This window comes from Lutra lutra, chromosome 1 (genome assembly GCF_902655055.1).
Source record: "Lutra lutra chromosome 1, mLutLut1.2, whole genome shotgun sequence".
Classification (NCBI taxonomy): domain Eukaryota; kingdom Metazoa; phylum Chordata; class Mammalia; order Carnivora; family Mustelidae; genus Lutra; species Lutra lutra.
In genome coordinates this window covers 170,799,128-170,825,296 of record NC_062278.1, presented here as the reverse complement: position 1 = coordinate 170,825,296, position 26,169 = coordinate 170,799,128, and the positions used below count along the sequence as shown (strand labels likewise).

The following is a 26,169-nucleotide window of genomic DNA, read 5'->3' as shown; positions in this document are numbered from 1 at the left end:
GCTGTTGAGAAGAGGGCTGTGGGCCTGGTTAGTGATGATGGGAGTTGTGGCCCTACTAAGCGACTGAGCTCTGACTAAGCTGCAGGATGGTGGGCTGGTCTCTGCATCAGTGCTGGGTGCTGGCTGTCCAGGGGTGAGGAAAGTCCTTTCCCTCCCCTTCTACTGCCTTTCTCCCTCTTCCCTCCCTTGCTCCACCCAGTTCATCTCTCCTCCAGTACCTTAGCTTCTTTAAAGGGTTAATACCTTTCAGTCTTACTACTGAGTCTTAGAGGTAGCTGATTTCAGAAGTGAGGACTTGGTGAGTGAAGTCCGTGTGTGGTCATATAGGCAGTGTCTGGACATCTGAGATACAGGGGTGTGGGGGGGCAGACACAGAGTGGATGTGGCGTTGACAGCAGGCTGGGGCTAGAGAAATGGCAGGAGGTGAGTGAGAGTGGTGTTTTCTCAGTTTTGTTGAGGGTGTCACCTGGCCAGGTCCGATGTTTCTTTTTCACGTGGGGAACGACATCGGTTTGGGCCAGGCAGGGAATTGTGCTCCGCCCTCTGTGGAGCCGCCCCAAATTGAGTAGGAGCTGGTTGCCTCTCAGCCACTTTAAATAAGCCACTTAATAGCCTGCCTGCGGATCTTGCTAAATGCTGATCCTGATAGAGTAGGACCAGGCTGGGGCCCAAGATTCTGCATTTCTTCTGTTTTTTAAAAAGATGCATTTCTTTATTTGAGAGTGAGAGCCTGGGCGTGGGGGGAGGGGCAGAAGTGGAGGGAGAATCCTGAAGCCGGCTCCCTGCTGAGTGCGGAGCCCCACCCTGGCCTCCATCCCCCCACCCCTGCCTCCATCCCCCCACCCCTGCACCACGACCTGAGCTAAAACCAAGAGTTGGCCATTGAACTGACTGAGACCCCCCAGACGCCCCAAGATTCTGCATCTCTGAGAGATCCTCGGATGCTGGTGAGTTCCACGGTCCACATGGCATTCCTTGCCATGGGCTGGCAGCTGGTGTCAGTGTGCCTGACGAGTGTGATTGTGGTTAGTGCCAGTAGGGCTGTGCCTCAAGGGCCAGGTGGCCGGCCAGAATTTTACTGGAGAAGAGATGTGGCTCTTATGGCCTTCTGACAAAGGCTTTTCCAGAGTGTGCATGTTACCCCAACCTGCTGAGGGCTGGCCTACGTATTTCTAAAAGGTATTCATGTGTCTGGATTGGCAGTGCTTCTATTTGGAGCCTCCTTAGTCTTTTTTTTCTCTTTAGTGATTCACCCATCATCTGTCATCGCCAGTTCTTAGCAACCAGTTCACACTTTTGCTCAAGTGTAAATCACTCATAACTGACCTTCCTCCAGGAAAGCTGGTGTCCTCAGTGGAACTAAGCTGTGGAACATTGGGCTCAAGGCTCAATTCAGCTGTGCACTGGAGTTGGCAATCTTTAGGAACACCTACCTGATATCGCTAAGTCACCAAGGCAGTGCCCAGCCTTGCCCACATGCACCTGCTTTGCCATGTCTTATCAGTAGTGGACAAGGAGGAGGGAGAAGTAGTTATTTCAGCCCTGTCTAGCAGTGGCTGGTAGCCATTGTAAGCACCCCACTTACTTATAACCTCAGACTCACACTTTGGCATTCCCAGGATCCTGCTGTGATCGTGAATGTCACTTCATGGGTGTGGGCTCTGATGATGTCCCCTGAAGTTTTTTGGTTCATAGTCCTTGGTGATGGTTACTAATCTCTCATTGTAACTCCACTGTGCTCTGGAAGCTGTGATATTTACAAGAACTGTCTTCTCCCACTACCCCCACTTCCTTTCTTGGTTTCCTAAGCGTTCATACCTGCCTTATACTACATAGCCTTCTTTTCTCTTCCCTTGACCTAGTTTAGAAAAGATTTTTTTTTTCAGTGAAACGTGAAGTTATCGTCTTTGGTGAAATAAATTTCTGCTTTGAATGTTCAGCATACGATTTGAATGTTTATTCACCTCTGAAGCTAGTCTACCACTCAGAGCTGGGAGCTGTTGCAGAAGCAGTGTACAAGCAGGTGAGTGCCGCCAAGGTTGCGGGACACATAGGCGGGGCTGATCTTGTGGCTGATCATTCATCTGCCAGGGCCTCTGAAAAGCAAGAAATCAAGTCAAAATTCCACATCCGTCATCCTCCCAGTGCCATCGAAGATGGCTTTGCTTCCAGTTTTGATGTTGGAAGTGGTGCCTTGTAGTGCAGGGGGAGGGCCGGATATTGGCCTTGGAGTGTGCGGTATGTGGCTTGGGCTTGTCACCTGAAAGCTTAGTCTTGGTTTCCTTATCTGCACCTCGACTTGAAAGGTCGAGGTGCTTCTGCTTCTGCCTCCCTCATGTGGTTGGTGGGGAGTGGAGGCTGGGACCGTGTTGGTTAGGGACGTGATTTGCAGGTGGTCCTGTGCTTCCTTTGCCCCCCCCCCCCCCCATCAGCAACAGATTGGGTGGTTTCTTTCTACATGCCAAGAAGGGATTCACAACAAAACCTAGAAACCTTGGCTTAATTCTGATTGTAGCACTAATTCCTTTTGTTTATGAAGCAAAGTTATCTAGTGAAAGTACTTAACATCAAATAATTTTATGCTTTCAGAGTGGGTGTTAGCTCCATTTTATGGTTAGGAAATTGGGGTTCCCTGGGGCCCCAGAGGTAGTTAATGTGCTACTTCTTGAAATAGTGTGTTCCTGGAATACAAAGGCTGTGCTCACCCCACTTCCTAGCCGCTCACAAATCCCAGCCCAGCCCGCTCTCCGGCAAACATTTGGGAAAGAGGAATTAGAAGCTTTTTAAGACTGGTAAGGGAAGAAAACATCTATTGTGTCACCCATAGGCTGGGCTCACATTTGGGACTCCAGGGAAACTGAAATGACCTGACTGGGGCAGGGACTTACCGTTGGCCTCTTCCCAGAGGATGTCTTGAAGAAACTTCCCCAGCGCCTGGCCATGCTGGTGGTACTGAGCCCCAGACAGCTTGATTCCAACATCAAAGGGAGTGTTGAACTAGGAGGAAGGGCAAGGAAGACCCAGAAGGTGTCAGAGGTCACATGCTCTCAAACCCACTGCCCTCCTAAGGGCAGTGGCTCTGAGGGTCTCAGCATGGGGCAGGGAGGGCACAGGGCCTGTGGCCCAGTGAGCACCGCTGCAGGACAGCTCAGCCAGCTTACCCTGCCATCTTAAGTCAGTTCTTCTTGCCCCTGCCATCCTGAGGAGACTTAGCTTGTACCCTTTCATTACCTCTAGTGAGGTTGCTCACAGAAGCTACGGGGCTCCCTAGGTTACTCCCACTCCGCCTTGTAATTTTGGAAGACATAAGGTAGAGTCACCAATGGCAGAATTTCAGGGTCCGGTAGAGAGACTGGGAGGATAGTGGGTCTCCCCAGTGTCGTAGCACTAGCCTGGGTGGTGGTCTCTGGCCCTCCACTGCCTCCCCCGTCCCTATCCCCTGCAGCTGTTCTTCCTGTCGGGCACAGGCCTTTCCTTGTTCCGTGGAAAGTCAGATAAGAAGCCGACCTTTCCCTGGAAAGATGCTTTGAGCCAAGTGCTTTCTTCTCTCTGTGCCTCTGTCTCTTCCCTCCTACAGGGAGAGCACCCCATTTTCCTTACTTTCTCAGCACTCTCGGAGATGGCTTAATGATGCTCAGAGCTTTGGAAAAATGGGAAGGAGTTCTCTTTGCAGCCACATCATGGTTTTCGCCCCAGGAGGGCAGACAGTAGCAGACAGTGGCTCCTCAGGCTCATCTGTTCTGTCGGGGATGAGTAGCTGCCTTGGCGCCTGGCACCTGCGTGCTGGTCACTCTGATGTCTGAATGAGTCACTGAGGAATCTTAGTGCTGGGAGGGAGCCTTTGGTCATTGGTCCTTCTGCCCCCTGCCCTCAGACAGGAGGCCTAGAGAGGTTGAGGACTTGCTCAAGGCTGCAGGGGGGTGGTGGCCGGGGATGAGACTGAGGACTCCCACCCCCCTGTCTGGGAACCTCTTCTGGTCCTGGTCCATGGCAACACCCGGCCTGGAGGCCCTCTGTCCACTGGGCCTGGCGAAGGCCTTGCCTCCACACTGGGGACAGTCCCTGGGGCTCCCCACCTGGCAGGTACTGCTGTCATTCCTGTTTCACATGTGAGCAAAAGTGCTCCGAGAAGTTATGAAGAAAACAAATAGCTAGATCCTGTTCCCTTGCAAATGTTTACCTTCTTCCTTGTCTCCATGGGGAAGGTGGAGGGAGTGGGGGATGACCTGGTTGGGTTTTGAGGGAACTCCGGCCCTTAAGTTCCCTCCCATCAGCCAATACTCCTTTTTGTTCCTCCCTGCAGCTGGTAGTCAGAGGCCCACGCAGACTTCTTGGGAACCACGTGAGCCCCGATCTGAGGGCCTGCTGGCTGTTGTAGCACCCTAGAACTGGGTGGCAGGGGCATGGGAGAGGCAGCCTGGCAACTTTTGGGGGAGAGGTTTGCTTCTGGGGACTCAAAAAGGCCCATTTGGCCTCAGCGCCTCATCTGTTCTGTCGGGGATGAGGGGCAGGGGAAGGGATAAGACTTAGTCTCAGAAGTCTTCCAGCTCTGAAAGTCCATTTCAGGGGGACCATGTTTCGGGGAAGGTAGAGGGCCCAAGGTGGGGGAGATGGAACCGCAGCGCCAGAAGGGGCTTAGGGAGTGTGTCCTGAGCCTCGCAGCCGAGGGGGCAGGCCTCTCCACCTCTGGCAGCTGCAGTGCGCCTCCCAGACAGCTCAGACTTCGGGTTCTAGTGGAGGTGGTGGGGGCCGTCTCCTCCAAGGCCAGCCTTCCTTGGAATTGGAAACTTCTGGTTGTCCCAGCCCTACCTTGCATCACCAAGCTGGCAACACCCCTCCCCTAGGTCTGTCTGGGCAGACTGAGAGCTAGGCCGAGTGGGGTGAGTGCCAGCCGCCCAGGGCTGGCAGTCTCACCAGGCAATTCCCCGGTTTTAGTGTGAGAATTTGCAGGGAATGTGGTGGGTTGGGGATCTTACACGTGGCATGGAGGAGGCACCTAGGACATCCCTAGGTTCTGGTGAGTGTCAGAGCATGTGTTGGGAGTTCGTCCTCGATAGAAGAGGCTGGTGGGTAGGAAGGGAGGCCAGGCAGGATGTGCTTCAGCTTCTCAGGCTAGAAGAGCCAAGTGGGGGTGCTCTTGGGCCGCCGAGTAGGCTCCGTTGGCCAGGCCAGAGGGGAATGGGGGCTCAGGAGCTGGGGTCAGCCCCGACTTTGGGCCCCACCTCTGCCACACACTGGCTGTGGCCCCTCAGGCCCATGGGTTCACCTGTCTGAACTTCGATCCTCATCTATACAGTGAGGGCAACAATGTCAGACCTCCTTACCTCACAGGCTGTTGTGGAGACGGAATGGTGTATAATAAGGGTAAGACAGTCTGTAAATGCAGTATCGGTTAGTGGGCACAAGCAGTAGAGGGATCACCATTATTCAGTACTCCCCCATGGGAATTCTGGTGTCACTGCATGGAGACATCTGTTGCCACCTGAATGCTTGGCAGAGCCATTCCCTGAACCACAGCCAGCCTTCCAGGAAATCCCTTCACTGCCTCTCTGCCCTAATCTCCCCCTTTACTTCCAGGCGTTCTCCTTGTCCCGTGCAAGATTTGTTGGAGCCCAAACAAGTCCGATCGATCCTGTTTTGTTTACAGCTGGGGACGGTGAGTGGCTGCCAGAGACAGGGTAGCGGTAGCTGGCCTGTCCGGGGTGCCGTTTGGGTATGCTCCCGCCCCGGGGAAGGTCAGAGAGGCCCCTGGGCCAACCAGACAGTTTTCTGTGGGGAAACATCTTCAGTCTGTGATCAGCTGATTATTCCTCTGCTGTCTGTCTCTTGGCACCACGTTTGCTCTCTTTTGAAATCACCCGGTGTTAGCTAGCAGCCCTCTTCTCCCCTGCTCTTGGCTCCCAGTCCTTTCCCATTCCATTGTAGCAAAGTTACTGCTCTTAGACACTTGCCTCTTAATGGGAAAAGACCTGGTAGAGCCCAGGTCAGAGTCAACTCTCTTCATACTATTTTACATTTCTTAAGTAGTGAGTGAGTGGGTCGGTCCCTATTCCTAGCTTCCCCTCTGCTTCCCCCGCCTTCCCCACCCCCTCTATGGCCACAAAAACAGAGCTGCAAGGGGGAACCAACCCGGATCTCCAGCTCATCCTCTGCTCCTTCCACTTGACTTGTATCTTCTGGGCGGAGTGAGCCTTCGAGAGCTCGAGGCTGCAGTTTGGCTGGCGGCTTCTTGGACTCCTTTCTCTGCTGGAAAGAGGTATTCGCTAAGGGCCCTAAGCCCCCTTAGACTTGCAGGGCCAGAGGAAGGTGTGAGGCTCTGGTCAGACCCAGAGGTGTCCTGGGTACTCTCGGAGAAAGCCGAAGCCCAGAGACCTGGAGCCACTGCCCAGGTCACAAAGCATACAGCTGGCTGTGACATGGCAAGGTGGGAACAAGAGACCCCAGTCTGAATGTGGGGCTTTGTGGGGAGACATTTTACCTGGACTTTCTGGTGTTCAGGGCTCAGGAAGCTGGAGCCCGCCAAGGCCAAGTCCATCCAGAGCATGCTGAAGAGCAGCAGGCTGCACAGGGTCCCCAGGGAGGGCATGGTGTCTGGCAGGCCTGGAGGAGAGAGGGTCTTCAGGCCCGGTGCCCTGCTGTCTCTCCCTGTGGCCCAGACCTCGCCCAGGTAGGGGCCCAGCAGATGGGGTGAGGGGACTTGGCCCCAGGATGTCCCTGCTGAGCAGAAGCTCTTCCCACCGCTCCTAGAGGGGCTCCTTGTGCCCACCTCCCCCAAGTAGCGAATTGAAGGATATGTGCCCCCTACTCCCAGGCTGTGCGGCAGTGGGACTCCCTATATTTGTCCCAGGCCCCCAGGAGCTTGTGCCGGGTTTCTTAAGGAAAGGTCAAGAGGCTGAACCTTATGGGGATTTGGGGGGAATCCAGCTGTTTCTGAGCAGCCAGGCAGCACCGAGTTTTGCAGTGCCCGTACCCCTTGGTTCAGATGGGCCTGTGAATGGCCCACGGTCAGGATAAGTTAAGCCCGTGAGCCCACACACAAGAGTAGAGAGAGTGCCTACCTGAGGCTTCTGGTGGGGTGGTGGCCAGTGGCTGTCTGGTCCTTATGTAGAAAGCCCTGTGTTTGTTTTAAAGTAGCAACTCCGTCCTAACTTCTCGTGGCTGCTTTACATTCCTTGGGAACTAAAAATGCTTGTGTGCTCTGGGTGGAAGTCAACAGTGGAGGTCAAAGGCCCAGAGAGATTGCTGGGTTGGCTCGGGCTGGTGCACCTGCTCCAGTGTCCCCAGGTGGGCCCTCCCTGGGTTCAGGTGGGAGAGAAGTTAGTGACTCGGGGTTGGGTGGGGGTGCGCGGCGCTAGGTGCTAGGCTAGCTTTGCTCCTCTCTGCTTCGCTGCTTACTCCCCCTTCTGAAATTACCTTCCTTCCTGGGTAGAACGAGGGAATGGCCACTTGAGTTGTAAGCGCTTGTCTACTCCCGACACGCTGTTCTCTGTGATTGATGCTGCTCTGGCTCCCATCGCTCTCTGGGGCTCACGGGGGGCCTGGCTCCTGTAATTCTCCTGCTGCCCCAGCCAGGGCATTCCCACGATACAGATGAGGAGTCTGCCGGGAGGGGTGACAGCTCGGGTCCCTGACTTGTCCTCTCCCGGGAGCAGGGCTAGGGCTCATCTCTGGCAGCGGCTATGCCCGTCATTTCTTCTGGGTGGCACTCGCTGAGCCGGCTTGGGGCTCCTAACTCACGAGTTGGCTTGCCTCCCCTTCCCCCAGGGAGGCTCCCAGAGGGAAAAGACTGGACCCGGCGGCAGAAGGGCCGTGCGTGGCCCAGGACTGGCACAGGTGACTACTGCTAAGTTGACGGGCCCCAGACAGGCCATCAGGAATCCCCCTTGCGCCAGGGCGGCTCCTCAGAGTGGCTTTGAGGATGACCTGAGGTGATGGTGTGCAAATCCTTCATAACCTCTGAGGTATCCTGCATGTGACAACCCCTTGTGATCTGGGCCCGCAGGGCTTGCAAGCATATGCCATGGACCCATGTTCTCGGATGGAAGCTCATTAACGTCGTGGGGCATTGCTTACCCATCTGGAGAGCTTCGTCTCATTGGATGCCCAGGCAGTGACTCCTAAGGGCTGAATGAATTGTCTACCCAGAGATTTAGCATTCCTGAGGAGGAACTCACTTCAAGCTGGGGCTGGGACCTGAGAGGTTAGGAAGGGCTCCATGAAAGAGGCAGACAGTGGAGATGGAGCAAGCGCACCCCTGCAGGCAGAGCGGCAGGAGCCAAGGTGAACAGACGGCGTGCGCTTAGAGCATTTGAAGCAATGATACGAAAGCTGGCTGCCTTGGGCGAGGGTGTCAGTGGGGGAGGTCATCAGGAAGGGCCTAGAAGGTGGTTCAGGGTCAGGTTCTGCGTGGCCTTGAAGGCCGCTGCTAGCCCAAGGAGTTCAGGCTTTATCTGTAGGAGGGAGGCCCCTGAAGGTTCTTGAACAGAGGAGTGACAGAACTGTAGAATACAAGAGTTGGAAAGACCTTGAAGAGCTGGGAGGCTGACTGTTGATTCCACTGAAGGAGCCCTGAACACCAGAAAGGCCCTACTCTTCTCAAAACCACACACCTTCAGTGGCAGTGCCGGCTTTCCAGTTTCCTGGCTGCTGGCTGGTACCTTCCCTGATAGGCCATCCGGATTCGACAGCAAACATGCTGTTCTAGGGGAATCCGTCTGTTCTGAGTGGGGTGGGTGGGGTCAGAGGAGCCAGTTAGGATATCGAGGCAGTAGACAGCTGACCAGCAAATGACCGGGCACCCAACTTAAAGGGGGGCATTGGGCCCTTGCTGAGACAAGGGACAGTGGGAGGGGCTGGATGAAGCCCCTTAGAAGTACCTCTTGCTGGAAACCATCTTGCCAGCCTGCTGCGGGGGCTGGAATTCCTCCTTTAGCCCCAGCAGAATGCAACGGTGTCACCAGGAAACCTTTACCCTTGCTGGCCACCTGAGCTTAGACCTCTTGGCTCAAGGGTGTGGAGAAATAGGGAGTTCTCAGAGAAACTTGTAGATTTTTCAGAGCCCAGTCTCCCAAAGCGAAACCAAACAAATCCTGCCCCCCAACCCCCCAAGCCAACTATGGTGACCAGGCACCTGCTGAGTCTCGAAGCCTTCACTTAATCCTGACCCTGGAGGCGTCTGAACACAGGATCTGCCAGTGTTGATCTTAGATAAGTCTGCCAGCCAGCAAACACCCCTGCTCGCTCTGTTATCTTTGGGGAACAGAGAGGTGGCCTGTGTGTTGGAAATGACTGATACCACATACCACGGAGTCGAGGTTGGTTGGGGGAGGAAGGAACATCTGATGGATGCCAGAACTGTTGAGGAAGGAGCCAGGTGGCACCCAGAACTTTGCTCACTGCCCACTCACAGTCGTGGGAGTGGGGGCAGGTGTGGGGTGGGGAATACATGCACATGGGAATCAAGAGGAGTTTGGAGGAGACGGTGTGACTGGGATGGGAGGAGGGTGAGGGGTGAGTAAGGACTAACTTTTCCCAGGCTCATTTTCCTCCTTATTCCTTTCAAGTGTGAATAACACCAAGGCTGGTTTGGCCCCTCCTTGTCCTGTGTCTTTCTCAGAATTGCGCAGGTACTCAGTGCACATTGGTTCCTCTGGGCTGCTTGCTGGTTGGTGATTTCCTTCCCATTTTGGGGCCTTGAGGGCCTGCCTTAAGAATGGGTGAGAAGCACTTACCATCTTTGAATTAATTGCTGTATGTAAATGGTATCTGAGAACCAGTTATCTTTATACACTTTCTACTATACTTTCATTTCTACTGACAATGAGTTGGGCTTCGGTAGCACTGATTACATCAATTTGGCCAACCCTACATTTTTGGGGTTGTAGAAAGGTTTTTGCTTTTTGGTGATGGGGTTGCAGATAGGGTTTTGTTTTATTTTGTTTTTGGTGGGGTTTCTTTTTCGTTCTGGCTTCTGTAACTTTTGGATCAGCATTGTTCAATAGAAAATATCAAGTCAGCCTCAAGGAGCCTCGTAAGTAATTTTAAATTTCCTAGGAGTCACATTAAAAAAATGTAAAATCAGGGCGCCTGGGTAGCTCTCTGCCTTCGACTCAGGTCATGATCCCAGGGTCCTGGGATTGAGCCCCGCATCGGGCTCTCTGCTCAGCAGGGAGCCTGCTTCTGCCTCTCTCTCTGCCTGCCTCACTGCCTACTTGTGATCTCTCTCTCTGTGTCAAATAAATAAAAAAATCTTAAAAAACAACAAAAAAAGTGAAATCAATTTTAATATACTTTATTTAATATATCCAAAATACCAGTTTGACATGTAATCAATAGAAAAGTGATTAGTGGGGTATTAGACACTGCTTTTCTTTTTACTAAATCTTCAAAATTCAGGGCACCTTACATTTTCCAGCACAACTCCAGGCACAGTAGCCACACACATGCTTTAGTAGCTGCATGTGGCTTATGGCCACTGCACTGGACAGCCAGCTGTAGATAATCACAAGTGTCATTTTTGCAGCTTGTATGGCCTGAGCCACGCTCTTTCATGCCTCCTGCCATCCAAGCAGGGTCTTTCCCACTGAGGCTTCCCGTTCTCCTGCCATCATGGAGTCTTTTCCCCTATCTTCAGTCTTACTTCCCAACAACTTTTTTTTTTTTTTTTTTAAAGATTTTTTATTTATTTATTTGACAGAGAGAGAGATCATAAGTAGACAGAGAAGCAGGCAGAGAGAGAGAGGGAAGCAGGCTCCCCGCCGAGCAGAGAACCCGATGCGGGACTCGATCCCAGGACCCCGAGATCATGACCCGAGCCGAAGGCAGCGGCTTAACCCACTGAGCCACCCAGGTGCCCCCAACAACTTCTGCTCTCAGCCTAAAAATATGCCTTGGTCTCTAATCATGGAAAGGCCTGTTTGGCACTGGTCCCTCTTCCCCTCACCCTATGTAACCTCTAGGCATAACTTCTTTCCCTTTTCTTGTATCCCATCCTTAGTGTGCTCTGGGCCCTCAAAACTCGAGTACACGCCCATCTCCACTGTGCTCAAGCTGTTTTCCCCGCATTGCGGGCAGTGTAGCTCTAGTTCAGGGACCACTGAGAGCCAGGGGATCTCGGGCTGAGGACTTTATAAGACCTTCTGATGTCATCTACTGGGTGCGGGTCTTTGTTGGGCTGCACTGAAATTGTGAGGAAGTTTATTAAGATTGCTGTTTTGTTTTTGTTTTTCCAAATGCCTGATCCTCTAAATCTGATGTAATAGATTTTAGAACTGAGTGGGGCCCCAGAATCTGAATTTTTATAAGTTTTAATTTAAATTCCAGTTAGTTAATTTACAGAGTAATATTCATTTCATTTGTACAATATAGTGATTCAGTACTTCCATATGTCCCCTGGTGCTCATCACAAGTGTCCTCCTTAATCCCCATCACCTATTTCCCCCATTCCCCCCACCTCCCCTTTGCTAACCATCAGTTTGTTCTCTGTAGTTAAGAATCTGTTTCTTGCTTTGTCACTCTTTTTCCGCCTTTGCTCATTTGTTTCTCAAATTCCACATATGAGTGAAAATACTTGGTATTTGTCTTTCTTGAACTTATTTTGCTTAACATTATACTCTTGAGTTCCATCCATGTCCTGGCAAATGGCAAGATTTCATTCTTTTTTTTTATAACTGAGTAATACTCTGTTACAAACACATATACCACATCTTTATTCACTCATTAGTGGATACTTGGGCTGTCTGCATAATTTGGCTATTGTAGATGATGCTACATCAGGGTGCACATATCTCTATCAATTAGTATTTTTGTATTCTTTGGGTAAATATGCAGAAGTGCTATTGCTGGGTCATGGGGTATTTTTAACTTTTGAGGAAGCTCTATACTGTTTTCCAGAGTGGCTGTACCAGTTTGCATTCCCACCAACAATGTAAGAGGGTTCCCCTTTCTCCCCACCCTCACCAACACCTGTTGTTTCCTTTGTTGGTGATTTTAGCTATTCTGACTGGTGTGAGGTGATGACTCACTGTAGTTTTGATTCACATTTCCCTGATGGAAAGTGATGATGAATGTCTTTGGTGTCTGGTGACCATCTGTATGTCTTCTTTGGAAAAATGTCTGTTCATGTCTTGTGCCCATTTTCCTTTGTTTTTTGGGTATTGAATTTATAAGTTCTTTTAATTAGAGAGAGAGTGCACACGCTAGCACAGTCAGGGGGAGTGGCAGGGAGAGGGAGAGGGAGAAAGAAGCAGGCTCCCCATGGAGCAGAGAGCCCATTGTGGGGCTTGTTCCCAGGACCCTGGGATCATGCCCTGCATTGGGCTCTAAGCTCAGAGGGGAATCTGCTTCAAGATTCTCTCTCTCCCTCTGCACCCCCTACCCCCACTACTCGCTTGTTCTCTCTAAATAAATCAATCTTAAAAATAAGTTCTTAATATATTTTGGATACTGATCCTTTATCAGTTATGTCATTTACAGATACCTTCTCCCATTCTGTAGGTTGCCTTTTAGTTCCTTCACAGTGCAGAAACTTTATTTTGATGTAGTACCAATAGTTTTTAATTTTGTTTCCCTTGCCTCAGGAGACATACCTAGAAAGAAGTTGCTATGGCCAATGTCAGAGAAATTACTGCCTGTGTTCTCCTCTAGAATGTTTATGGTTTCAAGTCTCACATTTCATCCATTCTGTATTTATTTTTGGCGTGTAAAGTATGGTGTAAGAAGGTGGTTCATTATTTTGCTTATTGTCAAGTTTTCCCAACACCTTCTGTAGAAGAGTCATTCCTTTCCACTCTGGATATTTTTTCCTGGTTTGTTGAAGATTAACTGACCATATAATTGTGGGTTCATTTCTGGGTTTTCTGTTGTTTTCATCGATGTACATGTCTTTTTTTTCTTTTGTGCCAGTACCATACCATTTTGAACACTTCAGCTTTGTAATATAACTTGAAGTCTGGAATTGTGATGCCTCCAACATTTTATTTTTCAACATTGCTTTGGCTATCTGGGGTTTTTTTTGATTCCAGTACAAATTTTAGAATTGTTTGTTCTAGCTCTGTGACAAATGCTGTTGGTACTTCGATAGGGATTGCACTGAATATGTACTTTGGGCAGTATACACATTATAATATTTGTTCTTTCAGTCCATGAGTGTGGAATGTCTTTCCATTTCTTTATGTCATAAATTTCTCTCATCAGTGTGGTATAGTTTTCAATGTACAGGTCTTTCACCTCTTTGGTTAGGTTTATTCCTAAATATCTTATTGTTTTGGTGCAGTTGTACATCGGATTGATTCCTTAACTTCTCTTTCTCCTGCTTCATTATTGGTATATAGAAACGCATTAGGTTTCTGTACATTGATTTTGTATCCGGTGACTTTACTGAATTCACTTATCAGTTTTAGCAGTTAAATTTGGTGGAGTCTTTGGTGAGTTTTCTGAGTATCATGTCATCTGCACATAGTTAAAGTTTGACTTCTTCCTTGCTTATTTCAATGCCTTTTATCCTTTTGTGGTGAGGATTCCATTACTGTGTTGAATAAGATGGTAAGAGTGGGGGCACCTGGGTGGCTCAGTGGGTTAAAGCCTCTGCCTTCAGCTCAGGTCGTGATCCCAGGGTCCTGGGATTGAGCCCCACATCTGGCTCTCTGCTCAACGGGGAGCCTGCTTCCTCCTCTCTCTCTCTCTCTCTCTGCCTGCCTCTCTGCCTACTTGTGATCTCTGTCAAATAAAAAAATAAAAATCTTAAAAAAAAAAAAAGATGGTAAGAGTGGATATCCCTGTCTTATTCCTGACTGTAGAGGAAAAGCTTTCAGGTTTTCCCCTTTTAGGTTGATATTAGCTATGGTTTTATTAGAAAAAAATATGACTTTTATTATGTTGAGGTATGTTCTCTCTAAACGTACTTTGTTGGTTTTTATCATGAATGGGTGTTGTACTTTGTCATATGCTTTTTCTGCATCTGTTGAAATGATCATATGGTTCTTATCCTTTAGTAATGTGATGTATCGCATTGATTGATTTGCAAATATTGAACCATCCTTGCAGCCCAAGGATAAATCCTGCTTGCTTGTGGTGAGTAATTATTTTAATGTATTGTTCAATTTGGTTTGCTAGTATTTTATTGAGAATTTTTGCATCTAGGTTTATTAGGGATATTGGCCTATAGTACTTTTTTTTTTGTGGTGTCTTTGATTTTGTATCAGGGTAATGCTGGCCTCATAGAATGAATTTGGACATTTTCCTTCTTTTTCTATATTTTGGAATAGTTTGAGAAGAATAGGTACCAACTCTTCTTTAATTGTGGTAGAATTTGCCTGTGAAACCATCTGGTCTATACTTCTGTTTGTTGGGAGTTATTGGATTACTGATTCAAGTTCTTTGCTGGTTATTGGTCTATTCAATTTCTATTTGTTCCTGTTTCAGTTTTGGTAGAAATTTATCTAGGAATTTCTCCACTTCTTGTCCAATTTGTTGGCATATAGTTTTTTATAGTATTCTAATTTTTGTATTTCTGTGGTGTTGGTTATTTCTCCTCTCTCATTCGTGATATTATTTGTGTCCTTTCTCTTTTTTTGGGGGGGTAAGTCTGGCTAGAGGTTTATCAATTCTGTCATTTTTTTTTTAAAGACCCACCTCTTGGTTTCATTGATCTCGTTTTTTTTTTTGTTTGTTTCTTTATCATTTATTTCTGCTCTAATCTTTGTTATTTCCTTCCTTCTGCTGGCTTTAGGCATCATTAGTTGTTCTTTTTCTAGCTCCTTTAGGTGTAAGTTTAGGTTATTTGAGATTTTTCTCACTTCTTGAGGTAGGCCTGTACTGCTATAGTTTTCCCTCTTAGGACTGCTTTTGCTGCATCCCAAAGGTTTTGGACCACTGCGTTTTCATTTTCATTTGTTTCCATGTATTTAATTTCCTTTTTGATTTCCTGGTTGACCCATTCATTTTTAGTAGCATATTATTTAACCTCCAAGTATTTGTGGTCTTTCCAGATTTTTCCTTGTGGTTGACTTCTAGTTTCATAGAGTTGTGGTCAGAAAAGGTGCATGCATAGCATGACTTCAGTCTTTTTTTTTTTTTTTTTTTTTAAGGCTTGTTTTGTGACCTAGGATGTGATCTAGTCTGAGGAATGATCCACGTGTACCTGAAGAATGTATATTCTGCTGTTTTAGGATGGAATGTTCTGAATATATCTGCTAAGTCCATCTGGTCTAGTGTGTTGCCCATTGTTTCCTTGTTTATTTTCTGTTTAGGTTATCTGTCCATTGGTAAATAAGGTATTGAAGTCTCCTACTATTATCGTGTTATCAATTAGTTTGTTTATCCTTGTTTTATATATTTGGGTGCTCCCATGTTTGGTATATAAATATTTACCATTGTTATATATTCTTGTTGAATTGTTCCCTTTATTAGAAGTAATGCCCTTCTCTGTCTGTTGTTATAGTCTTTGTTTTAAGGTATAAGTTGTCTGATACAAGTATTCCTACTCTGGCTTTCTTTTGATATCCATTTGCAAGATAAATGTTTCTCCATCCCCTCACTTTCAATCTGCAGGTGCTTTAGGTCTTAAATGAGTCTCTTGTAGGCAGCATATAGATGGGTCTTTTTTTTTTTTTTTAATTCTGACACCCTGTGCCTTTTGATTGGAGTGTTTATTCCATTTACATTCAAATTAATTATTGATACATATTTTTTGCAGTTTAGTACTTGTTTTATGGTTTCTGGAGATTTTCTCTGATCCTTTCTTGTCTTTATCTTTCATGTTTTGCTGATTTTTCTTTAGTGATATATTTGGATTTCTTTCTATTCTTTGCCTGTTTATTAGTGGATTTTTTAAAAAAGATTTTATTTATTTATTTATTTGACAGACAGAGATCACAAGTAGGCAGAGAGACAGGGGGAAGCAGGCTCCCTGCTGAGCAGAGAGCCAGATTTGGGGCTTGATCCCAGAACCCTGGGACCATGACCTGAGCCGAAGGCAGAGGCTTTAACCCACTGAACCACCCAGGCGTCCCTATTAGTGGTTTTTGATGCATAGTCACCAATAGGTTTGTATATAACCTCCTTTGCAAATAGCAGTCTGCTGATTATTGTTTGTTTGAACCCACTCTTTTCTCCTCCCCATGTTTTGGATATAACTATATTTTATATCCTTGTGTGTGTGTGTATGTGTGAGTTCTTTGATTGATTTTTAGAGAAACAGTCATTTTTACTGCTTTTGTGTTTCCTACCTTTATACTGCCACTTTTAGTCTCTTCTTTCCACTCAAGAGAGTCCCCTTTAATATTTCTTGCAGGGCTGGTTTACTGGTCATGAACTCCTTTAGTTTTTGTCTGTCTGGGAAACTTTTCTCTCTCCATTTTGAATAATAGCATTGCTGGATAGAGTATCCTTGGACACAGATTTTTCCCATTCAGCACTTTGAATAGATCATGCCACTCCCTTCTGGTTTGCCAAGTTTGTTGAAAAACCTCCAGCTAGCCCCTACGAGCTAGTTAATGACTTGATCAAGTTAATGACTTGATGCCTTTTTTTTTTTTTTTTAAATAGTCTTGAGGTCTTTTATTTTCTTTACATTTATCATGCCATGAATTCATAGGGAATGGGTTCTAGCAGTTTGGGCTCCTTTCTGTTGGTTTTCATGAAGTGTGCTTCTCTGGGTGGAGCAGGCTGACGTTTCAGTTGAACCCAGCTATCTTTCTCTTTGGCTTCCTTCTTTTTCTGATCATTTTCCTTCACATACTTCAGGAAGCTATCTTGGCTCTTTGAATGTTTAATATGCTCAATTCTTGGCAGGAATCTTTCCCCTTAATTTGTTTGTTTACAACAATGCCAGCAGCATGCTGAGTAACACTGTAGACTCTTCCAGTTTTGCCATGGTAACATTTGTGGGGCATTCCCTTTTGAACAGTGCCCATCCCTTGATGTCCCCAATATCACCTTTCTTGTAGATTCGCATGTATGTGGCCAAAGGAACAACTCCACGTTTTCTAAAAGGCCTAGAGAATATATAATAGGTACCTCTCCTCTTTCCCTTTGTGTTGGTCATTTTGGCAAATTACTGGAAGATGGCGGTTCTGGCCAAAAGGCTGTCTTGATGCTTTAAGATTTTTTTAAATCATTATTGTTTATAAATTTGGTTTTAATATGTCCTGGTATGGGCCTGCTTTTGTTGATTTTGGCGGGAGTTCTCTGTGCCTCCTGGATTTGGAGCTCTGTTTCCTTCCCCAGATTTGGGAAGAGTTTTAGCTATTATTTCTTCAAATGAATTTTCAGTCCCCCTTTCTCTGTTCTTCTGGGACTTATATATGAATGTTACTACATTTGATGGTGTCACTGAGTTCCCTAAATCTGTTCTCTTTTTGCCTAATTTTTCTTTCTCTCAGCATCATTGCTTTCCATTACTTTGTCCTCTAGGTCATTAATTTGTTTCTCTGCTTCTTCCAGCCTGCTGTTCATTGCTTCAAGTGTGTTTCTAATCTCATTTACTGAACTCTGCATCTCTGATTTTTTTTTTTTTTAACTCTTATCTCTGTGGTAAGGGAATCACTAATGTCTTCTTTTCTCAAACCCAATGAGTTTCCTTATGATTGTCACTTTAAATTCTCCTTCAGGCATGTTACTTCTATCTATCTGTTTTGGTTAGGTCTCTGGCCTTCTTCTTTCCAGAAGACCCAGAGCCCATGTTTGGTTGACCAGTCCTGTAAGTCTCTCAGTCTACAACAGTCCCCTACCCTCTCATCTCTTCCATCCCATCATTCATTTTATACAACAGGCTATTTGTCCGGCAGTTTCCCACATTCTGGACTTAGCTGACCACTTCCTGGTGGCATTGTCTGACATGTTACTCTCCTGTCTGCTTCTCTAAACTGGTAGTTACACCTCAACACATAGTACCTTATGAACTTTTCACTTAGTGGACTTATGTACTATTAATTATTGTTGTCTACACTCATATTTTCCTGGAAATCACAATGGTGATTTTCTATTCTATTATTGCTTTCTACATTTATTAGCATTTTTCCTTCAATTATTTTGTTACCTTGATAAACAGTTTGTATAGAAAAGGCAAGATAAATGCAGGATTTAAAAAAAATTGTTGACTCATTTTCAAAGTAAAGTTGGTGTCTTAGCAACCTCCAAAGTTTTCTTCCTATCATAAATGCATTGATGGATTTTTTTTTATATAAGTGATTCAATCAATTATAGTCATTATTCTTTTAGATGCTTCCATATTTGATGTGTTGATTCCCATGTACTTTTGACATGACTCTATAGTTTTTAACTTCCTTATTTTCTCCCAAAGAGAAATCCTGGGCTCATCCTGTGCATAAGATTAGAAATACATACTTTTTAGAAAGAGAAAAATAAGTCCTGAGTTCATACTGTTATTTGCAAATAAAATTTAAGGCCAGTATTTTCATTTCCTGGATTTTATACTTAAATTTCTTTTATCCTGATAATCCTGTTTTCTAATTATCTTAATAAAATTACCATTATCTTACTTCATCTTACAATATCAACATAATATTCTCAAAATAAGAATACAATTACCAACCATAAAACTACTAAATGCAGCCTATTAGGGGTATACATTCAAAATGCTTTTAAAGTCACTTGAATATTTTCTCTGTGTGGCTATGGCATGGACTTTTAAATTTTTTTTTTCAAATTTAGGGATTTTTTCTTTTATGACTTAATATTTTTGGAGTTAATTATTAAATATTACATGGCTCCAAAGTCAATGGTATAAAACAAGATGTATGCAGAGACTACATCTTCCATCCCTGTCCCATCCACTCTTTTCTTCTTTTCCTCTATAGATAACTATTTTTATTGTTAATTTTTTTGGCCCATTAGTTTTTTAGATGTGGATTGCTTAAATTTCCAAACGTTTGAGGATTTTTCCAGATACCTATTACTCATTTCTAGTTTACTTTCTTTATAGTCAAAGGATATGTTTTTTATGATTTCAATTCTAATAGATTTGTTAAACTTTGTTTTGGGTTCAGAAATTGGGTCTCATCTTGATGAGTGCTCCCAAAGTACCTCAGAATGAGTTTAAATTTTGTTGGGTAGAATCTCTGTTAGGTCAAATTAAGTGATGGTTGGCTGGCCAATGTATTTTATAACTTGACTGAGTTTTGGGGTCTACTTGTTTTGTTACTGAGATAGAAATGTTGAGATCTCAAACTATAATTGTAGATTACTTCCGTTCAGTTCTGTCCATTTTGTTTTGCCTATTTTGAAGCTCTACTTTAGGTGCATATATATTTAGGACTGTTATGTCTTCTTGATGAGTTGAACTTTTTATTATTCTGACCATCTCTAGTCTTAATATATTTCTTGTTCTGAAGTCTATTTTATCTTTTTTTAAAGTCTACTTTATCTGAGGGGTGCCTGGGTGGCTCAGTGGGTTAAAGCCTCTGCCTTCAGCTCAGGTCATGATCCCAGAGTCCTGGGATCAAGCCCTACATCAGGCTCTCTGCTCAGCAGGGAACCTGCTTCCCCCTCCCTCTCTACCTCTCTGCCTACTTGTGATCTCTCTCTGTCAAATAAATAAAATATTAAAAAAAGTCTACTTTATCTATTAATATAGAAATTGAGCTTTCTTTTGATTAATGTTTATATAATCTTTTTTTTTTTTCATATAATGTCCTTTGTTTTAAACTGTTTCTGTGTTTAAGTTTAAAGTGGGTTGCATATAAACAGCATATAGCTGGGTCTGTTTTTTTTTTAAAGTCCATTCTGACAATCTCTTATCAGGGGTCTTTCATTTGGAATGTTTAGTTAGACCTTTTATATTTATTACAGTGACCTACAAAGTTTGGTTTAAATCTACCATCTCTGATTATTGGCCTTCAATTTGTCCCATCTGTTCTTTCTTTTCTTCCCCCATCTGTTCCTTCCTCCTTTTTCTTTTCTCTTTTCATAACCACTTTTGGATTAAATGTATTTTAGGATTTCCTGCTATCTTCACTACTGGCTTGTCAGCTATATTCTCTGTTTTATTCTTTAAGTGGTTTAGGATTTAAAAATAAAATTTCAACATAGTAAAGTATACCTTCAACAGATATGATAACCACTTCATAGACACTATAAGATCTTTATAACAGGGGCGCCTAGGTGGCTCAATGGGTTAGGCCTCTGCCTTCGGCTCGGGTCATGGTCTTGGGATCCTGGGATCAAGCCCTATATTGGGTTCTCTGCTCAGCAGGGAGCCTGCTCCCCTCCCCCCTCTCTGCCTGCCTCTCTGCCTATTTGTGATCTGTCTGCCTCTCTGCCTACTTGTGATCTCTGTTAAATAAATAAATAAAAATCTTAAAAAAAAAAAAAGATCTTTACAACAGAATACTTCTAATTTCCCCATTTCCAATATTTGTGCTATTGTTACTACTGATTTTATTTCTACCTAAGTTGTAAGCCCACAATGCACATAAAATAATACTTTTTGAGAGATAAAAGAAATGTAATAGTTACCCAGATTTTTTCTCTTCCTGGTGCTCCTTATTCCTTGGTATAGATCCAGATTTTCATCTGATACTATTTTCATTTTTCCTGAAGAACTTCCTTTGACATTTATGGTAATGCACTTGTTTTTTTTGTTTGTTTTTTTGTTTTTTGCTTTACTTTGAAAAAGTCCTTATTCTCACTTTTATTTTGAAAGATGTTTTCACTAGCTATAGAATTGTAGGCTGATGGTCGTTTTTCAATTTTTTTTCTTTCAGTACTTCAAAGATGTTTCTTTTCTTTTTTTCTTTTTTTATAAAGATTTTTATTTATTCATTTGACAGAGATCACAGGCAGGCAGAGAGAGAGAGGAGGAAGGAAGCAGGCTCCCCGCTGAGCAGAGTTCGATATGGGGCTCGATCCCAGGACGCCGAGACCATGACCCGAGCCAAAGGCATAGGCTTTAACCCACTGAGCCACCCAGGCACCCCAAAGATGTTTATTTTCTTAAACCTTGCAAAATTTCTGATGGAAGCTGCCTACCATTCTTATATTTATTTCTCTGTATGTAGTATGTCTCTTTTTCTCTGGCTGACTCTGATTTTTATTTATTTCAGCAACTTTATTATGGGGGTCGGTATGTATATTTAGTGTTCTGCTTGTGGTTCTCTGATTTTCTTGAATCTGTAGTTATAATTTTAATCCAGCTTGGAGAAATTTTAACTGTTGTTTCTTCAGGTATTTTTTTCTGTCCCCTTCTCCCCTGAAAAATTTTTTTTTTCTCCTTGGGACTCCAGTATACACATTATACTCGATAGTATCCCACCAATCTTTTGATTGGTTCATTATTTTAGTATCTTTTTCTCTATATGCTTCAGCTTCTACAGTTTTATTGCTGTGTCTTCAGACTTAATGATCTGCTGTACTGCACTACCTGCGTACTCCCATCCAGTATATTTTTCACTTCCAGAAATTTCATTTGCAACTTTTTGATATCATTTTTCTTGTGTTCCTGTTCCCTTACATTTTTGAACATATTTATAATAGCAGTATTTAAGGTCTTTATCTGCTAATCCCATGGTCTCCTTAAAAAAAAAAAATTTTATTTATTTGACAGAGATCACAAGTAGGTGGAGAGGCAGGTGGAAGCAGGCTCCCAGTGGAGCAGAGAGCCTGATGCGGGGCTCGATCCCAGGACCCTGGGATCATGACCTGAGCCAAAGGCAGAGGCTTAACCCACTGAGCCACCCAGGTGCCCCTCTCTACCAAATTTTTATCCTTTTCTGGTTATAGTCCTATTTTCCTGCTTCTTTGCACACCTGGTAATTTCGGATTGGAAGCTGGACATCATGTGAATTTTATGTTTTCAAGTACTTAGTTTTTTTCCTTTAAAAAGTGGTGTGCTATGACCTGACACAAAGCAAAATAATTGTGGACCTCAAGGTTTGGTTTTATGGTCAGAGGAGCCTCTACTCTAGACCTAATTTAAGATGTATTATTAAGACATGATCTTTCTTAGGACTGTACCCAGTGCCCTGTGTATTCTGAAGTTGTCGCATTCTGGATCTTGGGCACATGAACTGTTCCCACTCCTCTGTAAGTTCAAGAATTGTGTGGTCTGTTGGTTTCTGGTCATGTACGCAAGTAAGGATTTGGTCAGAATATAGGAAATGCTTTCGCAGACCTAAGTAGCTTGCTCTGAGCAGCTCCTTCTCCAGGATTCTGCCCGGTAGGCTCTAGCTTAGTCTTTCTGGACTCTGACCTCTGTTCTCTTCAACTTGACCACTAGACTCTCGATTGTCTCCCTGCCCTTTGGTCTGGAAGCTGCTCCTAGGCAGTAAGCTGGGACAACTGGTACTCCCCTCACTTGTCTCCCTTACCCAAACACTGCCTATTGTCCTAAGCCCCTAAGTATTTGTTTCAGGTGTATTGTGTGGTTTTCTAGTTGTTTGTGGTATAAGAGAAACTTAGAGTTAGTACTCCTTCATGTATGGCAATGGAAATCGGTCTTTTTGAACTCATTTGTGAGACCTGTGAATCTTCTAGTTTTGACAGGTCTCATATTGGCTTGCTGAGTTTTCTGTTCCAAGTGGATGAACACTTGATGGTCATTCTTGGGTTACCTGCCCATAGGACCACAAAAACTCCCCTCTTTCTTGCCTGTGCTGCTCCCACACCAGTATTATAGACATGAGTGGTTTGGTCCTAATCCTCCACGTTCTAGGGTTTGAGGGACTGACTACCTTAATGTCTGGGGGTTTCATTTCCTATCCCAGTTGCTTTGTTTTTTTGTGAAAGGATTAAAAATATTGTGGTTGCTACTGCTCTCTTACCCTAACTCTCTATACCTTTTAAATTACCTTTACATTTTTATCACTTGGGCTTGGCAAATGCCCTTGAAGATTGACACAACATGGTATTTCCACTCAATAAGCCTATTTTTGTGGTAACAAATTTGAGGGCTCTCAAGCCAGGAATGGTTAATGTATTACCACTGTAAATGTAAACTATGAAGGGTGGTCATTTCATTTATCTCCAGATTACCCTGACTGATCCTTGATGGTGTGAACTGCAAACAGCATATGGCCCACTAACCTATCACCAACTGTGTGACACAGTTGCTTCTCATTATTTGTTGAGGGTAGTAGGCACCATAAGGAAGACCAGGCCTGTCCTTGGGGATGGGGCACAAAGCTTGTTAGGAAAGGTAGACATGTGAGGGGCTAACTAGAACTAAGGGTAGTTTTTGTACACAGAAGTATATGCAAAGTTGCGTCTGTGGGTCTTTTCTTACTGAATAAATGGACAGAAGCTTAGTTTCCATACTGTTCTCTAAAGGCCTGCCTGGATTGTGCAGAATGATGTGGGAGGCCGAGGGGAAGGGCTCTGACCTCTATAGCCTTACTTCAAGCAATCGTTCCACCTTTTCCCATTTTATGCATTATGATCTAATATTTATTTCAAAACATGGGTTTTACTGCTGAAAAATAATGGGGAGCAGGTAGAAGCATTGGGGTCCGCATTTCCTTCTGCACACAGCCTCCTGAGGTGAGTGGTCTGAACTTCTGCAAAGCTAGGTGCACTCACATAAAGGTCTGCTGTGAGCATCACCCCAGGTTACAGCTGAGGAGCACCCCCTACTCAGTTCTGCCTTTGACAGCACCCACTCTGGAGCTGAGCCAGATCAGGACTCAGTGGCTTTACCGCTTGGCAGTGGACCACCCTGGGCAGGTCTTCTATCTTCTGTGACAGTTTCCTTATTGGTAAGTTGGCGACATACACCTACACCTGTCTGTTGTGTTGCCAAGTGTGGGGGATCTCCAGCGGAGTGCTGGCTTGTAGTAGGTCTCAGTAAATGGTAGCTGCTGTTGTGACTGCTGAGTCAGATGAGAGTCCCAGGGCCTCTGCTAAGAGGTGATACTTGGTTTAGTCTTGATCAGGACCAGAAACATGGTCTCCAGGACAGGCCCCGCCCTCACAGACAAGGGTCCATAACATGAATGAAGTGTGCCCACTTTCTGAGCCAGTCTCTTAACTATTGGTATGTGGTTAATACTGCCCTCCACTGGCATGGCATTTTCTCGGTCACCCACATGCAGTAGTTCATCTGCATCTTCTCTGTAAGGCAGACTTTTATTCCATTCTCCAGAAGAGGATGTGTACTCAGAGGATACAGTCCCTGTCACCGAAGTCCATGTCTGGCGTTCCTTTCATGTCACTCTGTGTGGCGCCTTCAGTGTAGCTGGAATCATGGACATGTTACAGGGACAGACCAGCTGTGTGTGGGTGTCGGGGGTGCGCGACGCTACAGGGACTGGGGTCTTGGCGAACGTTGTTCTAGTAGACTGATGTTGCCACATAAATGAATATAAGCTTTTTAGGGAAGGGTTAGGGTAATGCAGGAAGAATTATAAGCAATACGAATTTATTTAACTATTTTGGAAATAAAACCCCCCAAATAATGCCTGAACCCAAAAGGTATGTAAAAATGGCCCAAAATATTTTAAAATAATAGATTTAAAGATCATTTGTAGCTTCTTCCTCATAACATGAATGCTTTCAGCAGGATAGTAAATTACAAACCATTTCAAATCATGTTAAGGCAGATCAATCTGGTTGCATTTGTAACTACTCCTGGGAAAGTAATCGTGTAGAAGCTGTTCTTCCCAGCTATTTGGTTAGTTGGTCCAGGAAAGGGCAGTCCTGGAGTCAGCAGGTGGGGAGCTTGGCCTTGCCTGTCACTGCTCATTCTGCTGGCCCTCTGTGACGGAAGCTGACACGGAACCCTGGCCCTTGTTGACATCACTGATGCACACCCACTGCCCGTCAACGGACTCCTTCCACAGGGTCACCTGCAAGCCAGCACATGGAGCCTGTTACAAGTCTGCACCCCTCCTTCTGCTGTCCTCACCTTCCCAGGTCCTGCATCAAAGGCCATGACTCAAGCTTGTGAGTCAACAAAAGTCCCCACAGATTAAGAAACAAAGAGTAAGGAGAGTGACCTCACCAACACGGTGACAAAGGGTGTTCCTGACTTAGACCCTCCTCACAGAACAACTATTCATGAACAGGAAACCACTGAGGGAATCCTAGAGACAACAGTGAGGCTGAAGCACCACCCTCCGCCATCGAGACCAAGATACTGTCCCAGAAGCCTTCGTGGGAAGTCTACGTGCTGACTGCATGGCCTGCCACCCAAGTCAGCATAGCACCATGTCCAACCTGTGGTTCCTTCAGAAGGTAAAGAGCACGGAGGTGGCATCCAGTTATCCAACATTTTAAGTTGTTACTTTGTGGGAGCCCAGACTCTGGGTTCTGCCCCATGGGGACTACAGGCACATTTGTGGGGCTCAACATTTGGGAATCTGAGCGTGACTAAGTGGGGAGAGTTTCCAGGAACTGGCACTGGGACAAGGCAGAAAAGCCGAGTCACAGCCCCCCTACCTGCCTTTGGTGCCTCACATTCAGAAAACTCGTTCAGGTAAATTTGAGAGGTCCCTAAAGTTGGGCTGCCCAGGTAGCAGAGTTGAGTCCTAGTCCAGTTAGCTGAAGAGCATGGCCCCCCAGGCCTACCTGACAGCAAGGGCTCACTACAACACCTGGAAATTGCAGGACCCTGCAACTCCAGCAGGCAGAGGAGGTAGATGGGGGGTGGGCAGAGCTGGTGATCCTCACAGCAAAAGCCAGTGGCCTTATTTCACCAGGAAACAGGCTTGAGTCAAGAGACCAGAAAAAATGTGACTCTACAGTTTTTCCCACCGTGCCAGGGCAGGAAATGTATCGAAGCAGAGCATGTAGGAAGCTGCAGAGCCCACCCAACAGCCCCACTTCCCTTCCCATGGCACTAGAATAGAGTGCAGAGCAGTTGGCTTTCCGTCTACAGAGCAAAACTGGTGGCCTCACCGAACTAGGATATTCAGTCTTCACTCGCGCCTAATTTGGGTCTCTAAAGGACAAGCTGTGCAGGCTCTGGGTCCTGTCCTGCTGCCCCATCAAGACTGTGAAGACTCAGAGACTCACCTGTTGCTGAGTAGAGAGCCCAGTCCTGGCTGTATAGGAAGCCTAACCAGGGAATCCAGGCAACAGTGAAGCCCATCTTCCAGCCTCACATGAGGATCACAGAAAACCAGGGAAATATGTAACCCCAAAGGAAACTAATAAAACTCTGACTAAAGAAATAAAGATCTGTGAACTGTTGGACAAATAATTCAGAATAATCTTCCA

The 26,169-nt window shown here is 45.4% G+C and overlaps 2 protein-coding genes, 1 long non-coding RNA gene and 1 pseudogene across 8 annotated transcripts in view; 1 reads left to right on the top strand and 3 right to left on the bottom strand.

Moving 5' to 3' along the window:
• Positions 1 to 1,945: 1,945 nt before the first annotated feature.
• On the bottom strand, positions 1,946 to 10,087 carry GHRL (ghrelin and obestatin prepropeptide). Of its 5 annotated transcripts, none has more exons than XM_047744882.1 (6): positions 7,414 to 10,086; positions 7,059 to 7,295; positions 6,479 to 6,600; positions 6,130 to 6,246; positions 2,889 to 2,997; positions 1,946 to 2,096 (listed from the first exon to the last, which is right to left on the bottom strand). In XM_047744882.1, the coding sequence occupies exons 3-6, from the start codon at positions 6,584 to 6,586 to the stop codon at positions 2,077 to 2,079; spliced, it is 354 nt and encodes a 117-aa protein (XP_047600838.1). In that variant the 5' UTR covers positions 6,587 to 6,600; positions 7,059 to 7,295; positions 7,414 to 10,086; the 3' UTR covers positions 1,946 to 2,076. The 5 variants fall into 5 exon arrangements, with proteins under 5 accessions (XP_047600838.1, XP_047600829.1, XP_047600819.1 ...); XM_047744873.1 differs by having other exon boundaries at positions 7,059 to 7,599; positions 8,074 to 10,086; XM_047744863.1 differs by having other exon boundaries at positions 6,971 to 10,087.
• A 3,332-nt stretch (positions 10,088 to 13,419) lies between these two features.
• On the top strand, positions 13,420 to 13,848 carry LOC125108707 (uncharacterized). The gene is made up of 2 exons (XR_007129996.1): positions 13,420 to 13,548; positions 13,757 to 13,848. It is a non-coding gene; the product is annotated as an uncharacterized LOC125108707 (long non-coding RNA).
• A 2,699-nt stretch (positions 13,849 to 16,547) lies between these two features.
• Positions 16,548 to 19,382, bottom strand: LOC125108686 (60S ribosomal protein L21-like; annotated as a pseudogene).
• Positions 19,383 to 24,353: 4,971 nt separating this feature from the next.
• The window catches only part of SEC13 (SEC13 homolog, nuclear pore and COPII coat complex component), a 37,885-nt gene continuing 36,069 nt past the window's right edge, over positions 24,354 to 26,169 (bottom strand). For both annotated transcript variants that reach the window (XM_047744822.1, XM_047744829.1), the window contains one exon: positions 24,354 to 24,797. In XM_047744822.1, coding sequence (XP_047600778.1) covers positions 24,684 to 24,797 — 114 coding nt within the window. In that variant the 3' untranslated portion in view covers positions 24,354 to 24,683. The remainder of the gene's footprint in view (positions 24,798 to 26,169) is intronic.